Genomic DNA, 21,608 nt, shown 5'->3' on the forward strand with positions numbered 1-21,608 from the left:
TTAATAAGGTTTTAAGATATTTCTAAGCTGTTAAAATGATTTTAATAACCAACAAAAGATACATAGTAAAAGATTGAATTTAAAACCGATTAGGTCACATTTTGTGAGTTATCCACCATTAATTTCAGGACAGGACAGGGCATGTCTCACAACAGAAAATTATTAAAACAGAATTGTATATTATAATGTGGGTAAAATACAATTGCTTCAAGCTATTTCTTTTGGAAAACACCTATGTTTTAGTATCATGACACTCTAAGCTGTGACATCAGCCCCAAGTGAAATAAATGCAACATAAGAAACAAACAATCATACATGGTTTAAAGGAAATTAGACATGGCTTCAGTTTATTTAAAAGTATTCAAATAGAGTAGTAAAATGTTCCTTTGTGCATGACTATCATCACTTCACAGTTTTTGTTAATTTAATTAAAACAAGAATTAGTTTTTCTAATAATACGTTTGCATTCAGTTTGCTTTGGTGGCATCAGTAATTTCCGGTGGCTCACAGGTTGGTGTTGATTTTGTGTTTTTCCACTGGTAAACCTTTCACGTGGCCTTCCTGTCCAGACCTGTTTTATTGCGCTCTACTTGTCATTTTTAATCCCATGTCATTTGTATTATTACGTCAGTCATTTAACTATTAAATCATAATGATCTAATCATAAGTTAATCTAACAAGTGGCTGGTTTTTGTTGTAATATGACATTGATTTTTTCAAGCTAGTCACATTCACTCTAAAGAAATGTAGTGCATAGATAAGCGGACCACACATTGATAATGTTATCTGATAATGCCCTCAGCGACGTTTCAAGTCAGCGATGACGGTAAGGGCTGCATTCCAGCCAGGGGAACCCATCACACCCCCACCTAAAAATGACATATCGACATGGAAAAATTAGCCATCCTGGCCGTCATTTATCATCAGCAGTGAAGGCATGGGCACATCTTAAGATCAAAGGTTCATTAAGTGTGCTCTCTAAGACCAGCTAACATTGTATTATTACTGTACAACATAATAAACAGCCTTATTTGCAATTCTGCGTTCAGCTGAGCATTAAAAGCAAACCTGGATGACAGCCACTGCCACACAGATAGAGCCCTTTAATTGGTGAGCGGTAGTCTGCGAGAGAGGGCAAGGGTCGTGTTAAGTAGAGCTGGTCCAGTGACATTGATCCATGGAAGATATTCTGTAAAAACAAGACCAAAAGTTTAAATTCCCCTTTTGTTTTTCCTTCCAGGGCTATAAGTAGAAAAATAGCCTCCCTTGTGGTTATTTACTGTTTTCTTCATACAAAGGAGGCAGAAGCAAATGCAGTTAAGCGATTAAGTGTCACACAGTGTGTGAACTTTGATTCTGGCTCGTGCTGTAATAAAGCTGCCTGTCACCATTAACTGCTTATACAACAGCCACGTCCCAAAGTAGGCAGTTAGTGACTGAACACTGAAAATAATGCAAATGACTTCCTCATCCAGTGAACAGCTGACTGTGTCAAACAAATAAGTGGCGTGTCAACATTCAAAGTGTTGCTCAGTGCTACAGCATCCACAGTGCATAGTATCTACCCCTCCAGTGAGCCCAAAGATCCTCTCCAGGTCAGGAGGGGCCAGGATGTCCCTGCCCACCACGGACTTTTTAAACCCAGGGGCGTATTGCTCTACCCAGTCAAACACTGAGGAGACAGAAACAGACATGCTTTTCACTCAAACACATTAATCAACATACACGACATTTAAAGAGTCCAATTCATTTGAATATTTTAATAATTTTGGAGAAAATATATTCCTAAGATTCACCAGTCAATTTGTAAACTTGACTCATTGTTCCATTTAAACTGTAAGAAAATGTCTAAGAAAGTTCCCTTCAGTGTCATTGAAGCCTGCTACAGTGAGGCTTTAGAGCTTGAAAAGAAGGTAACTGGACTTCTTTAGGTTTTTTAAAGAGGGTTAAGGTCTCATCCAGGAGGCTTCTTCGGGTATTTAAATGCTAGCAGGTTTTATCCCATACATGAGCCAAGGTTTGACAAAAGGTGTGGCTCACTACAACCAGAGGTTTCAGGTGCACTGGAATATCATGCTTTGATAGTTCCTCTGATAGACCTGCTACATAAGTGATGACAATGTGGTTCCATTTCTCCCTCATTCTGTTTCTCCCTTGTTGGTTTCTCACCTTATTTTCGTGCATCTTTGCTGATTTGATGAAGGACCAGTTGGAGTAACCACATTTTTTGGGAGTTTTTTTTACTTGCATGTGTTCCATTGTTTCCCTTTCTAGATAAGAGGGAACACTTTCTGCCTGGTGTTGCAGGTTCCTGATCACCCCAAGTTCACATTTCAGTAGGTGGTGGGAGTCAAAGAGTAGCTACTGGTGTGTGTGTGTGTTTTCAGTAAACTACAATTTTGAGGCTTCCATCCTCCTAAATGCACACAGCCAGAAATAGCAAACTATTAATCTTTGTATTTTCCCTGGTAAACTTTATGTTTCTATCCACTGAGGTCACATGAATACTGAAGGCTTCTACTTCTTAGATTTTGACCCAGGTGTCATCCACATATCTACTGTGGCTAGGTTAGGTGCTATTAATTTGAAAGAGCCAAAGAGCTTTACTTTTAACTTCCTTCATGGAAAGGTTGGCTATGGGAAGTCCATGGCAGTACCCAACCCCCCACACCAAAACAATAGTTGCATTTAACATACATGCTGCTGAGGTAGAAGTCTAACAGTGTACAAATCTGATCGAGGTAGGGCTGGTTCTGTTGTGTAAGGAGCTGTCTTGCTGTAATCAGTTTCTCACAGTCGCCACTGCCTTGGTTGCAGGTATATAAGTAAAAAGCAAGACCACATCAAAGGACACTATGGTTTCATGTAGATCTAGTGTACGTTCAAGGCTTTTTCTTTTGAAGTCAGTAGAGTTTTTGATATGATGCGGTGTTACCCACAAGCACAGCTGAGATGGTGAAAAGGTGCTTGGAAATGTTGTATGTGGCTGGGAGGTGGAACATCTTCAAAAAACTTCAAGAAGTCCAGTCACCTTTAAGATCTTAAGACTACTATGAACTGGATGACTGTGAATCTAAACAAACATACTGCCATAGTAAGCTAGAACTAAATCTACCAGCAGTAAACATGTTTGGCACGCTCAAAACATTAAGAAGTCCAGAGAGTGGAGCATTTGTGTTTCTAACCAGTGTCTGCAAATGCCTCCCGGTCCTGGTCTGTCCACTCCCTGCCTTCTATATAATAGGGGGTGAATTGGGTAAAAAGTGACACCACATGGCAGCCAGGGGGAGCCAGAGTAGGATCCAGCACAGAGGGGATGGTCATTTCCACCATAGGCCTACAAGACCAGAGGAACATGATGCAACCAGATGATGGATTGACAAACATGTTGGATAAAGATTTTCTAAAGATATATTTGGGTGATAATGTTCAAGTAAGTGCTGACTGTGAATTCTTTTATCCTTAGCGGGATGTAAACTAGTTCAAGGGTAAGTAAGTGTTATCTGTGAGATAAGGATACTGCACGTGGACTACTTATGTGAGTAACCTGGAAAAATATATGTTGAAAATACATAACCTAAAAAAATTGTATTAAACTATATGAGAAAGTATATTTTATTGTACAATCTCAAAGGTTTTAAGGTTGAAGTGCTAAACATTCACACTACTCACTTTAATACGTTCTACCATTTGCAACTACACAGTTAATCCCTTATCTCAGTAACAAGCGCCTAAAACTTTGCCCTGTATTTTCCAGTTCACTAAGAAGTGTACATGTGCACTGCACAAATCTGTGCTTGAACATTAACTAAAGCTAGTTTTCTTTTCTTCCCCAGAACATCCTTTGTAAGCCTTTGTAAAGGCTTATTCTATTCTATTCTATTCTATTCTTCCCTCAGTGGGACATTTCAGCTTGATTTGGCATGCACAAATCTGACATTTTTAAAAGAACACTTATGCGAAGACATGTTCACCTTGCTGAGGGTCGTTCATTTTTTGCTTCCTTATATGCTGTTTCCAAAACATCCACACTTTCGCAGTTCAGATGGATTGAGCACTGATGGTGTGATCCAGGTTTATCACCTGGTGTGGGAGATGCTAAGAAGTTTGGCAACTTGTCTACTGCCACTGTTAAAAAAAAAAGAAAGAAAAAGAAAGAAAGCAAGAAAGAAAGAAAGAAAGAAAGAAAGAAAGAAAGAAAGAAAGAAAGAAGAGATCACAACAGGTAAAATGACATGGAATGAGTGTATGTGCTTCATTTTCTTTCATTTTCTTAATAAACTTCAAATTTTGGTCGAGCGTGCAGAAGACACTGGAAGCTGAATAACTGTTGAGACCCAGTTTCTTCATAGGATTAAACATCTGATACAAAACCCACCAAAACAAACCATTTTTCCAAAGATGACTAAAAGATGTACGTTTTTACCTCAGTATATTATATTGCCAGTCTTAACTTTAAGTTCTGATTGATGAAAGACTCACCGTTGATCTTGGTAACAGGTGAAGTGTAGTCGATCTGGTCTACTGCTTTGATGAATTCTGAAGAAAGAGCAGACTGTAGTGATACAAGAGGTCAGAATAAGGGACTTTGTTCAGAGCTTTGCTTAGAAATGGTGTTCAGTTTTCTGAGTTACCTGTGGTGTCAGGTTTTTGAAGGTAATATATGGGGTAGCATTTGATAAAACAACTTTACTGTGGATTTCTGTGCCGTCCTTTAGCACCACACCCTTAGCATCACCATCTGAACCAACCAGGATCTGGCTTACATCCTGCCAAAGATAAATGCAAGAAGTTAGGGAAGCTAGAACATAATTTCCCATGAATCCATGAAATAAACAACATCAAATCAAGGTGATTACCTTTTCTGTAAAGATGTCAACACCATAAGATCGAGCAGCACTAGCAATAGCCTGAGACACACCTCCCATGCCTCCTTCTACATAACCCCAGGCACCCTTTTCCTTCTCCACCTCTCCCATCACATGGTGCAAGAGAACATACCTGCAAGTCAAAACCATCAAGTCACTTGTAATTCTGTCCAGCTAGATCTAAGATTACGAGAGTTTGGTTGTCATAGGCTGCTGTAAAATGTGTCTCACCCACTGCCAGGATTACTAGGACTGGTCATGGCTCCTATTACACCATCAGTAGCCAGAGTGGCTCTCAGTGGCTCAGAATCAAACCACTGAGTGAGAATCTTTCACACAAAATACACGTTATCTATGCAATCTAAAAATAAGAGGAACTAACGTCTTTGTTTAATCGCTAACCAACCTTCATTATTGGAGCAGTTACGATTTCATAGAAGTCTGGAAGGTTTTTGCCCAGTTTTAGACCTTTGGATTAAGAGCCAGAAATATTAATGACTAAATTAATGCAGTGTACAAATTAAGTACTTGCTAAATTTGGAGAATAAAAAATGTTTAAAAAATAAATAAACCAACCCACCACATCTGAAGATGGGCATCAGTGTTTTAGCTGCAGCCACCCTCCGTCTCAGTGATCCAGAAGTGAAACCTGGAATATCTACAGGTGGAGCATCCAGGAGAGGGTTCATAGCATCTGCTAGCCTCTCCAAGTGTGCAACAAATTCAGGATAAGCCTGTATGTATGTTGAGGAATAGGTGAAGATGTAGGTAAGCAAAGGTGTGTGGGATTGTATCACATAGAAATAAAGGTCCAGCAAAGCAAAGAACATTTTTTTGGATCAACCTAAATGAACAATTACTTATTATGTTTATTTTCAAACCTAAATCACCTTAGCATCCTTCTGTGAGAACTTGCCGATCTCCATCTGGTTGGTGGCCAGATCTGAGCCCAGAGTGAGAGAACGTGGAGGAGCACCTCTCACCCCTTCCTCCAACATGGGGGTGAAGGCATGGGGGTCTCTCATATACACCTTCAGCCCATGTTTCTGAATTTGTAGAAAAAGGGGGAAAAATGATGAACTGCAGCAAGGCTAAGGACTGATATTATCTCATGATATCTAGAATCTTTCTTTGTGATTCTGGTTTTGTGTACCTTGAGCTCCAGGTCTCTGTATATGTGCGGTCTTAACAAACTGAGCAAGTAGGAACACCTAGAGAAGCGGAAACCTGCAAACCAATGTAATTTCTCTTAGAGGAGTAAAATTTTAGGTTACTTGCATAACCTACGGTTCCCAGAGTAGCATGAGTGCGATATCTCACTACGGGATGCACCTCCCTGCATGAAGCATGTCTCTTCTGTATCTCTACCAATCCTGATTGGCTGGTGATTGTAACGACCACGTCGGGCATAGCCTCCCACCTTTAAATAGGTTGCGCTATTAGATAGTCATTATTTAAGATAAGCACCTCTTCTTGCTTTGCCCCAGCACGAAAGGTTGCTTGGTAAGACGACTCACTCATGCTACTCTGAGAACTGGGGTTACGCAAGTAACCTAACGTTCTCTTTTCAAGCATTTGTTTCGATGTGTCACCATGGGAAATGGAGACTCCCGTATTGCCAGACAATAGTTATCTACTTTTATTTCAAGCAATCATGGCAATATATCTCCACAAGCAGTGCCGGTCCTAGCCTGTTTGGCTACTCCCTCTGCCCCCACCCCCACCCCCACCCCACACACACACACACACACACACACACACACACACACAGACAAAACATAAAGCTGTTGTACACACACACACACACACACATATGAAGAGAGAGAGAGTATGCATAGTATGGGGTTCAGTTTGAAAGAAGCCCTGAAAGAAGAGAACTATTTGTGCAGGTGGAAAAGAACGAGGCATGCTCTGAGCATGTTCACTCTCTCCTCTGACAGACAAACTGTCATTTTGATTGAGTCCAGAGATAAACTGGGGAATGTTATATGTTGTACTGGAGCCAACACAATCTTTTTGCTATTTATTATGAAGCCCAGGTGAGCCACGCCAGAAAGAGCCAGTCATCTAAATATGTTGCCAGATGAATGGCCCCCTGTCTCAGCAGTGCTATCGCCACTTCTGTGAAACAAGCAAACACTTTGGGGCTCAGTGACAGACCAAAAGGCAGCACTTTGTAACAGACACCCCGAAGAGCAAACCTTAGATACCTCCTTTGTGGAGGGTAAATGGGAATGTGAAAATATGTGTCCTTCAGGTCGATGGAATTGAACAAGTGGGCAGTGGAACATGCTTTATCAAACAAGAGTGTGTGCTTGTAAGGTTCAACACGGAGACAGAGCCTGTTGTTGCTGAAACAAAGTCTCCTTCCTCAGCAGCTTGGGTGTATGGGCTCCATACGCATATCAGCGAGGGGTCGATGGGGCAGCAGAGCCCTTACAACACACTCCAGAACATGGCAGGTGAATGGGAAATATTCAGCTTCTCCACCTGGGGTAACAGAGGAGGCTGTCAGGCCATTCTCTTCTTCCTCCCGGCATACTGACTGACAGGCTGTGTGGGTTAGCCCTTCAGTGGCCTGCCCTGATCTCCTGCCTGAGTGGGGGTACTGGTGGTAGCTGGGACTTCCTTCGTTTGGAGATAGCAAATTGAGTGGGAAGCCAGACGAACACCTGCGTGAAGGTCTATCTCGGGGCAGGAGCAGGTGTTGACTCAGTTTTCCGGGGGAGGCAGAGCTTGAATGCCTCATCCTCTCTCTCATATTTCTGCTGAATATCCCATCAAACACGATCGGCATGACCAAAATGTCCTCCTCCTCCCTCTCTGACAGGTTTGTCAGGTTGACCAATCTGGCTCGCTCGTGCAACGCCATCATCCCCATGGATTTTCTTGTGGCTTGGACTGCGCAGTGCTGCATGCTGAGTGAAATATGTGTGATCACAGTAATTTCTTCCCAGACATTTGGGTCAGGTCTGGTTGCCATGCCCCCACATAGCACTGGCTGGTAGGAAACAAAAATGGGGGAAACATTCAGTGCCATTACAGCTAAAAGCCACCGCTTTGTAGGCCCTCTCGGTCATGATGGACTGAAAGCGGTCTGCCTTCGATGGGAGTATGGGGCTCCTGGAGGAGGCTTTAGCCAGCCATGAATGGAGGTGGCCTGCAACTAGCGGCTCCATGTGGGGCACACAGAGTAGGCCGTGCTTCTCTATGCCCTCAAAATCCAGGGAAGAAGGCCCTTGGATGGCGGTTCTGCTGCTGAACGGGAGGCCCTCCAGGAGGCAGTTACCTCTTCCAGCAGCACCAGGAAGACTGGGAGACTGGGAGTTCTCTTCAGAGAACCACTGCGGCTAGGCCCAGCTGTGAGCCCCAGCCTGTGGTTCGGTTTCCGTGACTCCCTCCTTGTCACCACCAGTGACCACTTCCAGTGGTATGACACCCGATCTATGGTGACGATTTGGGTTCAGGAGAAAACAGCTATGGGAATTAGCTAACACTCCTGTCTGTGGAAAGTCAAGCTAGTTAGCCCTAGAAGGTTGAGATTGGGCCGAAATGAGGAGAGGATTGTGAATAATGTCTATGTAGTAACCAGTGATGTAACGAGTAATCTAACGAATTACTATTCCTATCGTTACAACGCTGTTACCGTTACTAACAAGAAAATGCAGCGCAGTCGCATTGCTATTTTTCAACAAACAGATGGTTGAAGCTGTGTTCAGCTTACCGCATCTTATATCAGTTGCACGGAAGTAGCTGTCTACATAAGTAATCTGGGCGCTACAGCTTTAAGCAGCTGCATGCGCCCCCGACGGCGGCAATCACTTTCTGGCAGACGATCACTTTTTGGCACAACACCTGGAGCTAAGGGGCAAAACAATCGCATGAGTGCTGCTGTTTGACTCAGGAAGAATCGTGCTAAGCCAATCACAACTACTTTAAGATGACAAAGCAACAAGGTGATATATACCAGAGTCATGATAAACAATATATACGCAGCGTTTTTTCCTGAATAGTTTCGTCACGTTTACTATCTAAGGACAGCAAGCACTCTCTGCTTATGACCAAACAAAAAAACAGCCCATTTGTGTTGGTGGAAAAATGCACCATGTCGACCAATCAAAAATAATATGGCAACATAACATTTGGTTGTTTAGGAAGAGGGGGAAGTTTTAGGAGTGACGGCGAGTGAGAGAGACTGTAGAAAAAGAGAGAGCGAGTTTTGAGATGTGAGAGATCTGTGACATTTAGCGTGTTTGGGTTAATGTGTTGTCTTGTGTAGTTAGTGTGTAGTGTTGTGGATAGTTTTGTGTTGTGTGTCAGAACAATGAGGCGACTGCTGTCTCCAAGTAAAAAACAGGAGTGATACACCTGCTGCTGTCAGACCTGCAGGTATCAGGCTGTGATGTTCTCCTTTAAGGTGGACAGAAATTATGTTTTTGGAGTCGCACAAATCATTTGTGGCATCTTATTGAATGCAGAACAGCTGATTGTTATGTAATTAGTTTGAAATGGTTATTTTAAAAAAAAGGTAAAAGGTAAAATAACAAAACAAATAACTTTGTTGTTTGCAAAACTTGTGCATAGGATTTTAAAATTGACAATTGCATTTAAAGTTATGGAAGTTATGAAATATGAAATATGATTCAATAAACATGTTTGTGGTTGTTACAGTAAAAATATAACTTTTTCTACTCTGATTTTATGTTTTCTGTCTGATTTTAAATCAATTGTGTTAATACAGTATGTCAAAATGAAAACATAACTGTAAATTCAGGCACGTGAGGTTGTACTGAAAAGAATGATACCAAACAAGGCAAAGTAAATAGTTTTTAAAGGTGTAATGTAGAGGTAAAATCAAAAGTAGTAAAAAATGGCCAATTATACCCTGGACCCCAGAGGGTTAAACATTTTTTTTAAAGTAAAGCAATAGTTACTTTTCAAGTAATTAATTACTTTTACAATATTGTAACTCAGTTACTAACTCAGTTACTTTTTTGAAGAAGTAACTAGTAACTATAATTAATTACTTTTTCAAAGTAACTTGCCCAACACTGGTAATAACATAAGCTATTTCAAGGTTGGTGCCGATCAAATTGGTGGACTAAGATACATGCTCCTCCTTCTGAGGAATACACAGGAAGGTACATCCCATAGTGAGACATCGAAACAAATGCTAGGAATGAGAACAGTACGTGACATAACACACATTTAATAAATATTAAATAAAGCAATTACCAGTAAAGGGTGAGTTCACCCAAATAAGAGAAAACCTGTATTTCTTCAAACAATTAGATAGTTTCCATAAAAATCAGTGTGTGATTGTTCAGTGTCACTGTGACTAGTTTTTCAGTGGAGGAAATTCTTGCACCCCAAAATTAACAAATGTATTTTAAGTTTAAGAAACAGAAACAAATATATACTTTTTTTTATATTTAATTGAGCTAGAAGTCAATCCTACCAGGGAAGATTTCCTCTGAAACAGCTGCACCTCCCAGCACATGTCTGCGTTCCAGCACTGCTGCCTGCAGACCTCCCTTCTGAAGATATGTAGCCTACAGGCATACAAAGCACACATCACTTTCACCACAGTACTGAAACCTTACTGCAAAAGCAGGTGTTAGGAAGTAACTATGTAAACTCACTGCCACCAGTCCGTTGTGTCCTACAAAGAGATGTAAAATACGCAATTTAAAACCGATTCCGATGCATGAAGTTTCAAAAAGTTGTTCCATAATTAGGTTTTTAAAATATTTTGTGTATACAGTGTGCCCTGCAGTAATGAGTTCAAAGTTGAATAATTAAGATTAAACTATGCACAGCCGTAAACGGAGTAAATTCAGTTATCTTGGAATGCAATATTTATTTTACTATACGAAATTACCTTATTTATACTACAATCCTACAAACTCAGATTTATCGTTTTTGCAAAATCTATCGCCCGTTATTACAGTATACGTCGCTCTCTGCATTTCTTTCCTACAGTCCACAAATCTCACCTCCACCGATGACCAATGCGTCGTAGTTTGATTTTAAAGCAGTGTGACTTGACCTGGAGCCTGTCACTGTACCCGCAAGGGTCACAGCCCTCCACCATCGGTTAGCCAGCGCTGCTAGAGCCATGGCAGGAGTTTGGACTCTTCCACTTCAATCCCTCCCTCTTTTGTGGTGAAGTAGATCCGGGTTTCATACTGGAGGCGACCCTTTATGGACCTCATCAGTTAGGGAAATAGATACAGAGATATGGAAGTAAACTATAGTAGTTATATGATGTATAATGGTTCACTTCTGACGTATTGATAAGAGAGGGAGTGAAATGACACATGAACTTTGCACAGATAGCTAATGTGGTATTTCTGTCACATGAGGCAGTTTTTATACACTTTGAGTTTACGCTGTTACAGTTAAAGTTTAGTACACATCCTTCTTCTGCCCTGATACTGGCTACGCCCATAGCAGAAATACTAGGATACATAAAATACATTTTAATGTGGATATTTATTCGATTTAAAGTCACAAAGTAATTTTAAAAAAGAAAACCAAACGTGTTGGTGTTATTCTGGAAGTGAACACATGGTGGCGGGGTTGTTCCATTAATATCAGGTTCACAGTTCGCGTCAGCACATCGGTAATATGCACTGTATGTATTGTACGTACAGTTCAAAAGTGGGGAGACTCACTAGCGAATTGAAAAGAGCAGCATTGTATATAGTTTTTTATTTTATTTACAAGGATCTTGACTCTACTCCCTGCTTCAATTTAAACACAGTAGCATACTTTCAATATCAAGTCACAGGACACATTAACATTACCTCTAATTCACTGGTTCACTTGTTTTGAATGTTTTTGCTGGGCATAAATGTGATAAGCTTAAAAACAAACAAACAAGCAAAAACTATGAAGCTACATTCTCTGATTTCACTGGGATATTTTAAAGGTTATGTTCATTTATCTCAAACTACTATTGCAAATGTTTTTTTTTTCTTAATTTGTGATCATGTATTATCTATTATCTATATGGTTCTTTGTAAACAGGTCTCTCTTGAAAAATAGATTTAGATCTCAACTACAACCTGGTTAAACAAACAATTTAATAAAAAATATTAAATATAAAGTCTTTCTTATACTGACAGGCAGAACTTGGGAATTTGCAAAAATCAGATTTTTTTTAGTATGTAAAAAGCTGAAAGGATTAAATTGATTAATTTAATTTAATTTAAAAATTCAATATGAAAAGTATGATAATCCAGAAGTGTCATCAGTCTTGGCTGGTTTGTGGCTGTATTTGAGTTATCTCACTGTACGGGCTCACATTAAGAGCTTTAAGATGAGCTCTTAACACAGAATAGTTTCCTAGTGCTGCTGTTGAGGATGTCATGTTGGCCTAGTGGTTCATTCACCTTGCATTAATGGGATAAGAGGCCATACATCATGCTATGAAACAATCCAGGGAGTAAATGGAGCAGGAGAAGGAGATCTAAGGAAGGGAGGGTGTTAAATGGTACAAAAACAACCGAACACAGCAGAATATAAGCAAGTTATCTTCTCATCTTCTCCATATAATTTTGATTTTTGACTATGTTTTGCTTAGACAGTGTAAAATAATTCCTGAGGTTTATATAGATTGTGCACTCTCTTGGTAGGGGAAATGAAATGATGTGTTATGGTGATCTAGAGTTTCCCGCTAGACCTAACATGCCTCTCCCCCGGTGTATTACAGTAGCATTAGTTTCATGGAAGAGAAATGATCCAGATATGCTGTCTGCTTGGTTTTCCTTTAAGGAACGTCTGCGGTAAATCATCCAATCAACCTTAACTAGATCAGAAGATCAAGGCAAGAGATTTTCTTCTTGTAAGCAGAAATTAACACTTCATTCCCCTTTGTCGGCAGAAATTTAACACTGATGCCCTTAGAGGCTCTCCCAGGCAATAAAGGAGAAAATTCAATTATGCTATAACTGCTCCGCACCAAAACACAATTAGCCCATTTTATGGAAAAAAAAAGTGATTCATGTGCCTCCAGGCAGAGTGGTTCACTAGTGAAGATGTTAGAGCTCTCAGCATTTACAATAATTTAATCATAAACTACTGTCTCAAAGCAGTCCATGAAGGTGGAGAGTGAGTATATGACGTTCTTTTACTTGATGTATCAAATTAAAGACGCTTTTAATGTTTATGATGAAGTTCACTGTTAATGAACAAGAAAAGCAGAATCAACTTTGTCATATGACAATAACAAATATTCTCTTTATTACCCTGTCAATAATTTACAATTTGTAATTTTTCAAAGAAGGAAAGCCCTGTTTTCACTTTAGTCAATTTTAAATGTGCTAGAAGAATCAAACTTACTTATTTTAGAGTTTGGACATAAAAACTGATCGATCGATCAATCAATTGTTATTACATACGTAATGGTCCAGAATTAAAGGGAAACAAAACTAATAAGAAAATCACAATGTCAAAAACACAAAACAAACAACATTAAATGAATGAAATCAAATAAATATTGATAATTTTCTTGCAAAAATGCAACAATTGCTGTTCTCCCTCAGGTTGCCCAGTCAAACGCTCAAAAGCTGACATTTATCAAAAAAAAAGTCTGTTATATGCTAATATTTGAATTGTTTTTGCAACTTTATCATTTTGTGAAATGGGATAAAGAAATTGTGAACCATTCAATAGTGTTACGGACACTACAGATTACTAATCTGCAACTACTAAATGTTGCAGTTAAACCCTGTAAACTGTAAACTTTTGGCAAATGTCTTCATTTCGATATACAAATAAATGTTAAGTAACACAACCTCAATTTGGATATTATCTTGGAATAATGGAAAAGATGATCATTTCCACATTAATATTTAATGGAAAGCAAGTATATATAAGTGAAAGTTTACTGAATATCAATTTATTTGTACTTAAATATTGTCTATTTTAAAATCTGACATAAAATTGAGTAAAACATATTGAAATGCTTCTTATTCATGTGCACAAAACCATTATGATGTTTGCACATCATTTACTGTTATGGACACTACAGCCTACATGCTGCACATAACTCCACACCACAAATCTGTAACATCATTTATCCCTATGCTCGCAGCAATGTCTGTAGAATGGGATAAATATGTATTTTAAATAATTAATTGTGGTAATGTAATGTGTCTATTTTCTGTTGCATCACTGAAGTCATACAGTCCTGTAGACAAAGTTGACAACTTCACACATAACATTTTGATATCAAAAAATATACATAATCAAGTGATATGTGCCCTACATAATATGATCATATAATAAACAATACATTCTTAACAGCCTTATGTTTCATATGACATTATAACAATTGCTTAAAAAGATTAAAAATTAGCATAGATTTGCAAAAAATGGTTTCATAGTTGGTAAACATCCCATGCTTGATATAATCCAGCCTACAAAAGAAGCATAATTATCACTACAATCTTTTTTTGCACATGGAAATGTGTTACAGAATAATTTGTAGGGTATTTGCATATATATTAGTGCTCTCAAAATTAGTGATTAATATTATTATTATTATAGTGATTATTGTGTAGGTCAACTATGGGATTGAATGGAATCCTGTAGGTTGCAGCATGTGGCCTCTGTGGTTTGGGTTTATTCAAAAGCATCCAACAGACACTGGTGTTTAGAGGCTGGGTCAGCCCCTCTGAGGTAGTCCTCAAGCAGTTTTTGCAGGGAGAGTTGTGGCTCTTGCTTCTCATGATGGCCACAGCCACCGAGGACTATCATTTCCATAGGGATGTGTCTAGTCTCCAACAATTCGGGTAGGTGTTAAATGTCAAAGTGACCTAAGTGGCATGTCACTTTGATACTAGAACTCAAAGTTTTCCAACAGAACACTGCATTGTAATGAGAAGATCAATTACTTCTGAACCTTATCAATGATTGGTGTGTGTTAGTGGGCTGAGCCTCACATGGACATTTTTTAAGCACTTTTAACACAATTCTTGTTATTTAGTTCTTTATGTCGACTGTTATTACATACACAGTCTCTTCAATTTAGCAAATAATACCGATCTAAATGTTCTTGTATCCTATCAAAAGGTTTTCCAGTATTTTTTAAGAGAAGAAACACAGATTGCAGTTTGTATTTTAGACAACACCACAAATCACACTAGGACAGCAACAAAAGTGACAACAAAAACTGTGAAATAGTGACCCTGGCCCATTTATCTTGTAATCACGCGTGTCTCGGTTTGCTCACAGCCACTAAAACATTTTGAGGCTGACCTACAGTGATCTTCGGGTCTTTTGATGGCTTGCACAGATGAGCTACCATGTAGCAACACCTCAAGTCAAACGCCACATGACCGGATTTGAAACGCTCGTCAAAATCCAATCATGAGGGGCATGGATATCATCCAATGGTGTGAGGAGTACTTGGCTATCGTAACCAATCAGAGATTGTTTCCTCATCGCGGCCTGTGGTGGGGCTCGCTGTGCGTTTACCGTCACGGCCTCCCTTTCCTGGCTCCCGCTGCTGTCAGGGGTAGAGGAGGGGAGGGAATGGTGTAGCAGGGAAGTAACTGTGAAAGCTCCCCAAGGGAATGTAAAAGTTTAAGGTCCACGACCAGCCGTGCACGCGAGCCAGAAGACTTAACACATCCCCTCGTTTCTCATGGAAACAGATGGATTTGTGAGGAGGCGTCGGATGACAGCGGAGACCACAGGGAATGATCCCGGGGTTGCAGGAGCCTCTGCCGGGGCAGAAGTTCGATGGCTTGGGGGCAGATTCTGGGGAGTTTCAGAAAGTATCGTGGGAAGCCTGACACCCCGGATCGGAGGGGAAACTGAAATACAGACTATTGATTTGATCCGCAGTGCACAAGATGCACAGTCAGAGGACTCTGAACCGGACTATGAGGGTTTGCCACAGGGAGCTTCCACTAGCACCCACATGTTGGCCGGAGCTGTGGCCGGGATAATGGAGCACTGCCTCATGTTCCCCATCGACTGTGTTAAGGTAGCACGGCTCACTGGCTAACCAGCAAAACCACAACTTTCTGTGATTGTTGAATGCTTCGTCTCCGTAGTCCCTGGTGTGGTCTGGGGTTACCATTCATGTAGCCATCACGCATATTAGCATAGCCCATTAGCTTGCTCGCTAACCCAAACACGCCGCAGAGCTGGCTGCTATGAGGACAAGGTCAGTCGGCTCAGTTAGCGTTTAACAGCCGTATTAGCTTATTTGTTAGCATGCTGTTACAGCGTCAACCTGAGTGCGAATAACGTAATAAGTTGTTTAGCCGCCATTCAAGTCAAAAAGGAGTAGCTTTGTGTAACTAATAACGTAATTATCAAATCAGTCTGCTGTCAAGAGTTTCAGCGGATGTAATGTTACGTAACTGCACGTTTGTGCGAGCAAACGGGGAACCACTTGCTTAATAAAGAGGTGTTAAGTTAAAGAGAATGAGTCAGCCATTCCAAAAATAACAATGGAGGAAATGTGTACTCTGTGTTTACAAAAACAAGTTGTTCTCTCTTGCAACTTACGCCCTTCCGGCTTTGACTATTACAAGATAGAAGACAATTTGCCCCTTCTCCCCCCACAGTGGAGCAGCTGCTTTCCCAGAAACCCAGTGAAAAAGCTGCCTGGCGCAGCAGAGCAACTCCCTCACTCATCCCCCCAAAAAAGATATTTTACTGCATGAATCATGCAGCTTCAGTGAACCAAGATTTGTTTTATTTTGTGCCACACTGGCCCAAAGAGGTCATTGTTACAGCCAAGAGGAAGGCGGCCACAAAGTGGTTTCAGGACACTGAGCTGTGTTTGGCAGGCAGAATATCGCCACTCTCACTTCATCCGTGTCTTTCACCTGTAGCGCACTTAGGCCAGTTACAGGCCTGAACCTGGATGAGGGCATTTTTATTTTTTTATTTGTATAGTTTCTTTTGTGGAACTAGTGTAGCTCAGCATTTTCCCAACCAAGTCACACATGAGATCTGGCTAATTGAAATGCAGCAAAGTGCAGTCAGGGAGTACCAGCACACTAAATACTGGACACCCTTAGTAGAAGCATGAATTTGTTTACATATTAGAAGTAAAATCATCAAACTTTTTTAAAAGTAGTGTTTAGTATGCATTTAGCATTAGAATTGTATTTTTGCAGAGTAGCTATACCAAAAAAATCTTTCCCTCGCGCACATAAGCCTTTCTCTTAAGTACTGTAAATAAAGTTCTGAATAGGCTGGCATTTAGTCATTCTTGTATCGTAAATCCCAGTAATTTGCTGCGGCTCTGAAGAAGTGTGCTACACTTTAGAGTATTTGACTCTCTAGTCAATGAAAAATGAAACCCAAAACAACCCTTTGTTGTTTTTTTTCCTCAAAGAATGGATGGACTTGTTACAGCATAGCATTACAAAGGTCATTGCTTTGTAGTTATATAACCACAGGCTATAGATAAACAAAGCAAACCTACAGCTGGTGAGGACTCCACACATGTGTATGTGTCACGACAATGAGTGACTGAGGATATTTCAGCCTCTTTGCAATACCCTGCTAATACTACAAGTGTGTGCACTGACTTTGTGTGCAGTATGCTCATAGCATTGCTCTGCAGAGCTGTGCATGGACACAGTGGGGTTTAAGTTTGTCCATTCAGCTGGAAGTTTGGTATTTAGGAGATTATGTTGCTGTTGGTGCCTTGGAGACAGACACAATCATCTAGTCCACTCATGCAGCCTTCTATAAATATCACATACCAGGTGATTTAAACATTAATTGTTTGCTCTTGTCTTTTAATGTGTCTATATAATCGATCATCCACCTGTGTGTGAGCGTGTGCAAGGAGGAAAAGAGAAAGGTGTGTTTCAGGGTCAGTGGGAAAAGAAGCTTAGAGGAAGTCAGCTTATGTCCCTTTGTGACCCTGGAGCTTGTAACTGCATACTTCCTTGTATTCATTTATGCATGTACACCAAGATACACCCCACACAATGTCAAATACCTCATTTCCCTCATTTAACCCGTCATTCACAATGCATTCTATTCAGAGCTGTCTTCATTGTCTTCTTAGGCAGACATATGGAACAAGTTCAATTATGCATTCTATCCTATTTTTAGATCAGAATCAGGTCAAACGCCGCAAACATATCGCTTAATTCTAAGTTAATAGTGGACAGGATAGTGGCACACTCTGCTCACGTTTCTATTTGACATCAGAATGCCATTTCTTTCGCAGACACGAATGCAGAGTCTTCAGCCCGACCCTGCGGCCCGCTACAGGAATGTGATGGATGCTCTTCGCCGGATTGTAGCCACAGAGGGAATCTGGCGGCCATTGAGAGGCTTGAATGCAACAGCTATTGGGGCGGGTCCTGCCCATGCCCTGTATTTTGCCAGCTATGAAAAACTCAAAAAGACTCTAAGTGATGTGATTCATCCAGGGGCTAACAGTCATTTGGCTAATGGTACCATAAAACATCCATACACAGTTTATGTTATAAATTAATAGATCGTGTATAGCAATCTTAGCCATGAGATCACTGTAACCGGTTGATATTTAGGACTTTCCCGACTCAAAGAGTGTTGCCAAATGCCCTCGTCTGTGAAGCTGCTGACTCAGCCTAATCTGTGTGCTGCCTGACCAGTCCAAAAAACCCCTGGCAGGACATCAAATCGGATAAACGCTTTTCATAGCTACAGTTGTATACTGTAAAGAAAAGCCAGGGACAGCTGTCGGCCACTCAGTGGCTTCAAGGAAAGTTAAATAGTGGATCGTGTAAAGCTAAGCCATCTCAACTTAAAAAAAATAAATAAAAAATGTCAGCCATTACCTTGTTCTTCCTACACTCTCTTTCTTCTGTTTCAGTTTAATGGGAGGCTGGGTAAGTCCTCTTTCTCCCATCTCATCTACCTTTTTTCCCCTGTTAGTCATCTTTTATTAAGCTTAGGCTTCTGATTGAAATCCCTCAAATGAGAAATAAGCTGGCTTATCCACTAGGTGTCTCTCTTTGCTTACATTTTGCTTTACAAACCATGGTCAGAAATGTTCTTTTACACCAGCAGTTTATTAAATTTCCAGAAATTCTGCTGTGAGTTGCTGTTTTGAGCTGGAATTTTAAAAAAGCATAAGCTGTGCCGAGGTCAGATGGGTTCTGTTGCAAGTGAAAATTCTCTTCTGCAGTCTCTTCTAGTTTCCTATTTTGCCGTAGTTATCTGAATGTGTAGTGACTTCCGAAGTGTGTTTGTTTCAGGAACAGCTGGGTGTGTGGCCACACTGCTTCACGACGCAGTCATGAACCCAGCTGAAGGTAAGGGCAGCATTTTGAGAGTTAAGATGTGTATATATATATTTTTTTTCTATTTCAAAACAGCAGTTTTGGGTTTCAGTAAGGAAACCTACAGGTGCCACACCTGGGCCAACTATCTTCACATGTTGGCCGCAGCCCTGTAGCTTCACATAGTCACTTTCACAGCTGTCTGTAGACCACCTGCCCAAACATGTCAGTAGAAGGACACTGGTCTGAGCTCATTTGCAGCTGTTAGATGGCTTGCAGCTGTCTGAGGAATTACATACTATGTCTTTGTATATGTTGTATGTTTATTCTCTTAAGGATAGCTTTACTGCAGGTGATGGTTTCCTAATTTTTCGTTTCTTTTTCCTTGTCTTTCCACCTTTGCGCTACCATCTTTGGACACCATGTTTCCCTCAGTTGTGAAGCAGCGAATGCAGATGTATAACTCGCCCTATCGCGGCGTGTTGGACTGTGTACGTGCAGTGTGGCAGAAAGAGGGCCCTACTGCATTCTACCGCAGCTACACCACCCAGCTCACTATGAACGTGCCCTTCCAGGCGCTCCACTTCATGACCTACGAGTACCTTCAGGAGCTGTTAAACCCTCACAGACAGTACAATCCCTCATCGCACATGTTGTCTGGGGCTTTGGCCGGAGCGATCGCAGCCGCAGCCACCACGCCTCTGGATGTCTGCAAGACCCTGCTCAACACCCAGGAGTCTCTAGCCCTTGGCTCCATGTCTTCCGGCAAAGGAGCCCACAGACACATCTCAGGCCTGGCCCATGCCTTCCGGACAGTATACAGCCTGGGCGGCCTGCGGGGCTTCTTCAAGGGAGTCCAAGCGAGAGTCATCTACCAGATGCCCTCAACAGCCATCAGCTGGTCAGTCTATGAGTTCTTCAAGTATGGACTCACCAAGCACCAGTACAACAAGAGGAGAACACAACAAATGGAAGCTGAGATGTAGATGCCTCTGTGGTGTAATCTACTCTGAGCTCTTTCTACAAGGAGATATTAATGTGCACATAGTATCTCACTAAAATCCACTTCAGTTGTCCCAATCCCATTCAGACATAGCAGATAAGAAAGACATCCTCAAAGGCAGTTTGAGTTGATATATTTCTTTACCACTCAAGAATAGATATTGTTTAAGTCACAGGACAACACCGTGATGTAAAAGCGAACCAGCTGATCTGGAGAAGTTTTCAAACTAGCATCCTTTGATTCTTGAAGCTGAGGCTGTAAGGAGTTCTAAGCTGAAAGAATAGTCAGCAGGGGGCAGTAGTGTTACTTTGTTGCCTCTAGTAGTTCTGTAGCTTTGCTGTCCTAGAACTGGATTTTTATTTTTCCCATCCAGAGTTTGAGTTTGCAAATAACTGACTCGTCATCCAGATCCCTCATAACAGACAGAGCGTTCAGTTCTTAATTCAGCATCTTAAGCAATCAACTTAAAGCAAGAACATCTACATTTATTTCCTGAAAAGTGTCACTGTCCAGAAACCTTGAGACAATAAACCAGACTTGGCCAAAGCTGCAACTCAAGTTGAGAGAGAGTATGTTTTCCCCTATAAATTAACTTGAGACTCCACAGATTAGGAAAGAACATCTTAGTTTCTACAGATTGAGGTAGCCCCCCTTTTTTTGCAGGCAAAGTAATTAAAAAATAGTGAATCTACTTTGTTTTTTCAAATATCAGTGTTAACACTTTTGCTTATGATTTAATTGGGCAAAAAATACAAACGTTTAGATGCTCCCAGGTGTCAGAATTGTGTATTTAAGTAGTTTTTTGGTCATTTTGATAACTCAAATCTTATTTTATTTCCAGAACATATATTATTGTTTTCCCTAATTCTGTAATTAGTCACGGTCTACCTGTTTGGCAGAGGACAGCTTTAAAAAAAGAAGAAGAAGACCTTTATGTGCATTAGCTGGCATTAACAGTCTTGTAAACAACAGAGCTTCATTGTTAGTGCTCAACAGAAAAGGTTGTGTACATTATGCTGTATCCAAAAGAGTCTCAAGAGGCTAGTTATACAACTGTACCCACACTGAATACACTTTAATGCAAGCTGTCATTCTTATTGATTGATGTCTGATTGTTTCTGGCACTGAATTGCACTTGTGGAATAAAGACCCAGCAGTCGGGCTCTATTCACTGTTATTAAAAGGTGGGGAGCCCAACTTTCTTTAAATGTTTTATTTTTTTCCCCGTGTGTGTGTGCACGCTTTGCAAGAGAATAACTCAATACAAAGGTGTGAAGCTCATATTCATGGACCACACACAGCCCACTTTTATGTTAAGTGGGTTGGAGCAGTGAAGTCCTTACATAAAACCAATAAATGAGGCATTTATTAACAAAAAAAAACAGAGAGAACATGGTGGTAGGGCTCCATTCACCTTCTTTTATTGTGGTATGGAAGCCCATAGCTAATGTTCTTATCAGTAAGAACTCATAAGTAACTGGA

General features: G+C 40.6%; 2 protein-coding genes across 2 annotated transcripts; one reads left to right on the forward strand and one right to left on the reverse strand.

Moving 5' to 3' along the window:
• pyroxd2 (pyridine nucleotide-disulphide oxidoreductase domain 2) lies at window positions 1-11,036 on the reverse strand. Its single transcript, XM_085296867.1, has 16 exons — window positions 10,865-11,036; window positions 10,511-10,530; window positions 10,327-10,420; window positions 6,022-6,095; window positions 5,759-5,914; window positions 5,449-5,602; window positions 5,275-5,336; window positions 5,100-5,197; window positions 4,860-5,001; window positions 4,635-4,769; window positions 4,483-4,555; window positions 3,975-4,128; window positions 3,186-3,337; window positions 1,566-1,672; window positions 1,069-1,189; window positions 1-869 (listed from the first exon to the last, which is right to left on the reverse strand). Exons 1-16 carry the CDS (start codon window positions 10,986-10,988, stop codon window positions 799-801), a joined length of 1,737 nt encoding a protein of 578 aa, XP_085152993.1. The 5' UTR covers window positions 10,989-11,036; the 3' UTR covers window positions 1-798.
• Window positions 11,037-15,351: 4,315 nt separating this feature from the next.
• slc25a28 (solute carrier family 25 member 28) lies at window positions 15,352-21,309 on the forward strand. Its single transcript, XM_085296870.1, has 4 exons — window positions 15,352-15,867; window positions 18,085-18,313; window positions 19,100-19,156; window positions 19,559-21,309. Exons 1-4 carry the CDS (start codon window positions 15,523-15,525, stop codon window positions 20,107-20,109), a joined length of 1,182 nt encoding a protein of 393 aa, XP_085152996.1. The 5' UTR covers window positions 15,352-15,522; the 3' UTR covers window positions 20,110-21,309.
• The last annotated feature ends 299 nt before the right edge of the window (window positions 21,310-21,608 follow it).

This window comes from Mchenga conophoros, linkage group LG13 (assembly GCF_057382185.1).
Source record: "Mchenga conophoros isolate Kocher_MC1m ecotype Shallow Benthic linkage group LG13, M_conophoros_male_GT1.1, whole genome shotgun sequence".
Taxonomy (NCBI): domain Eukaryota; kingdom Metazoa; phylum Chordata; class Actinopteri; order Cichliformes; family Cichlidae; genus Mchenga; species Mchenga conophoros.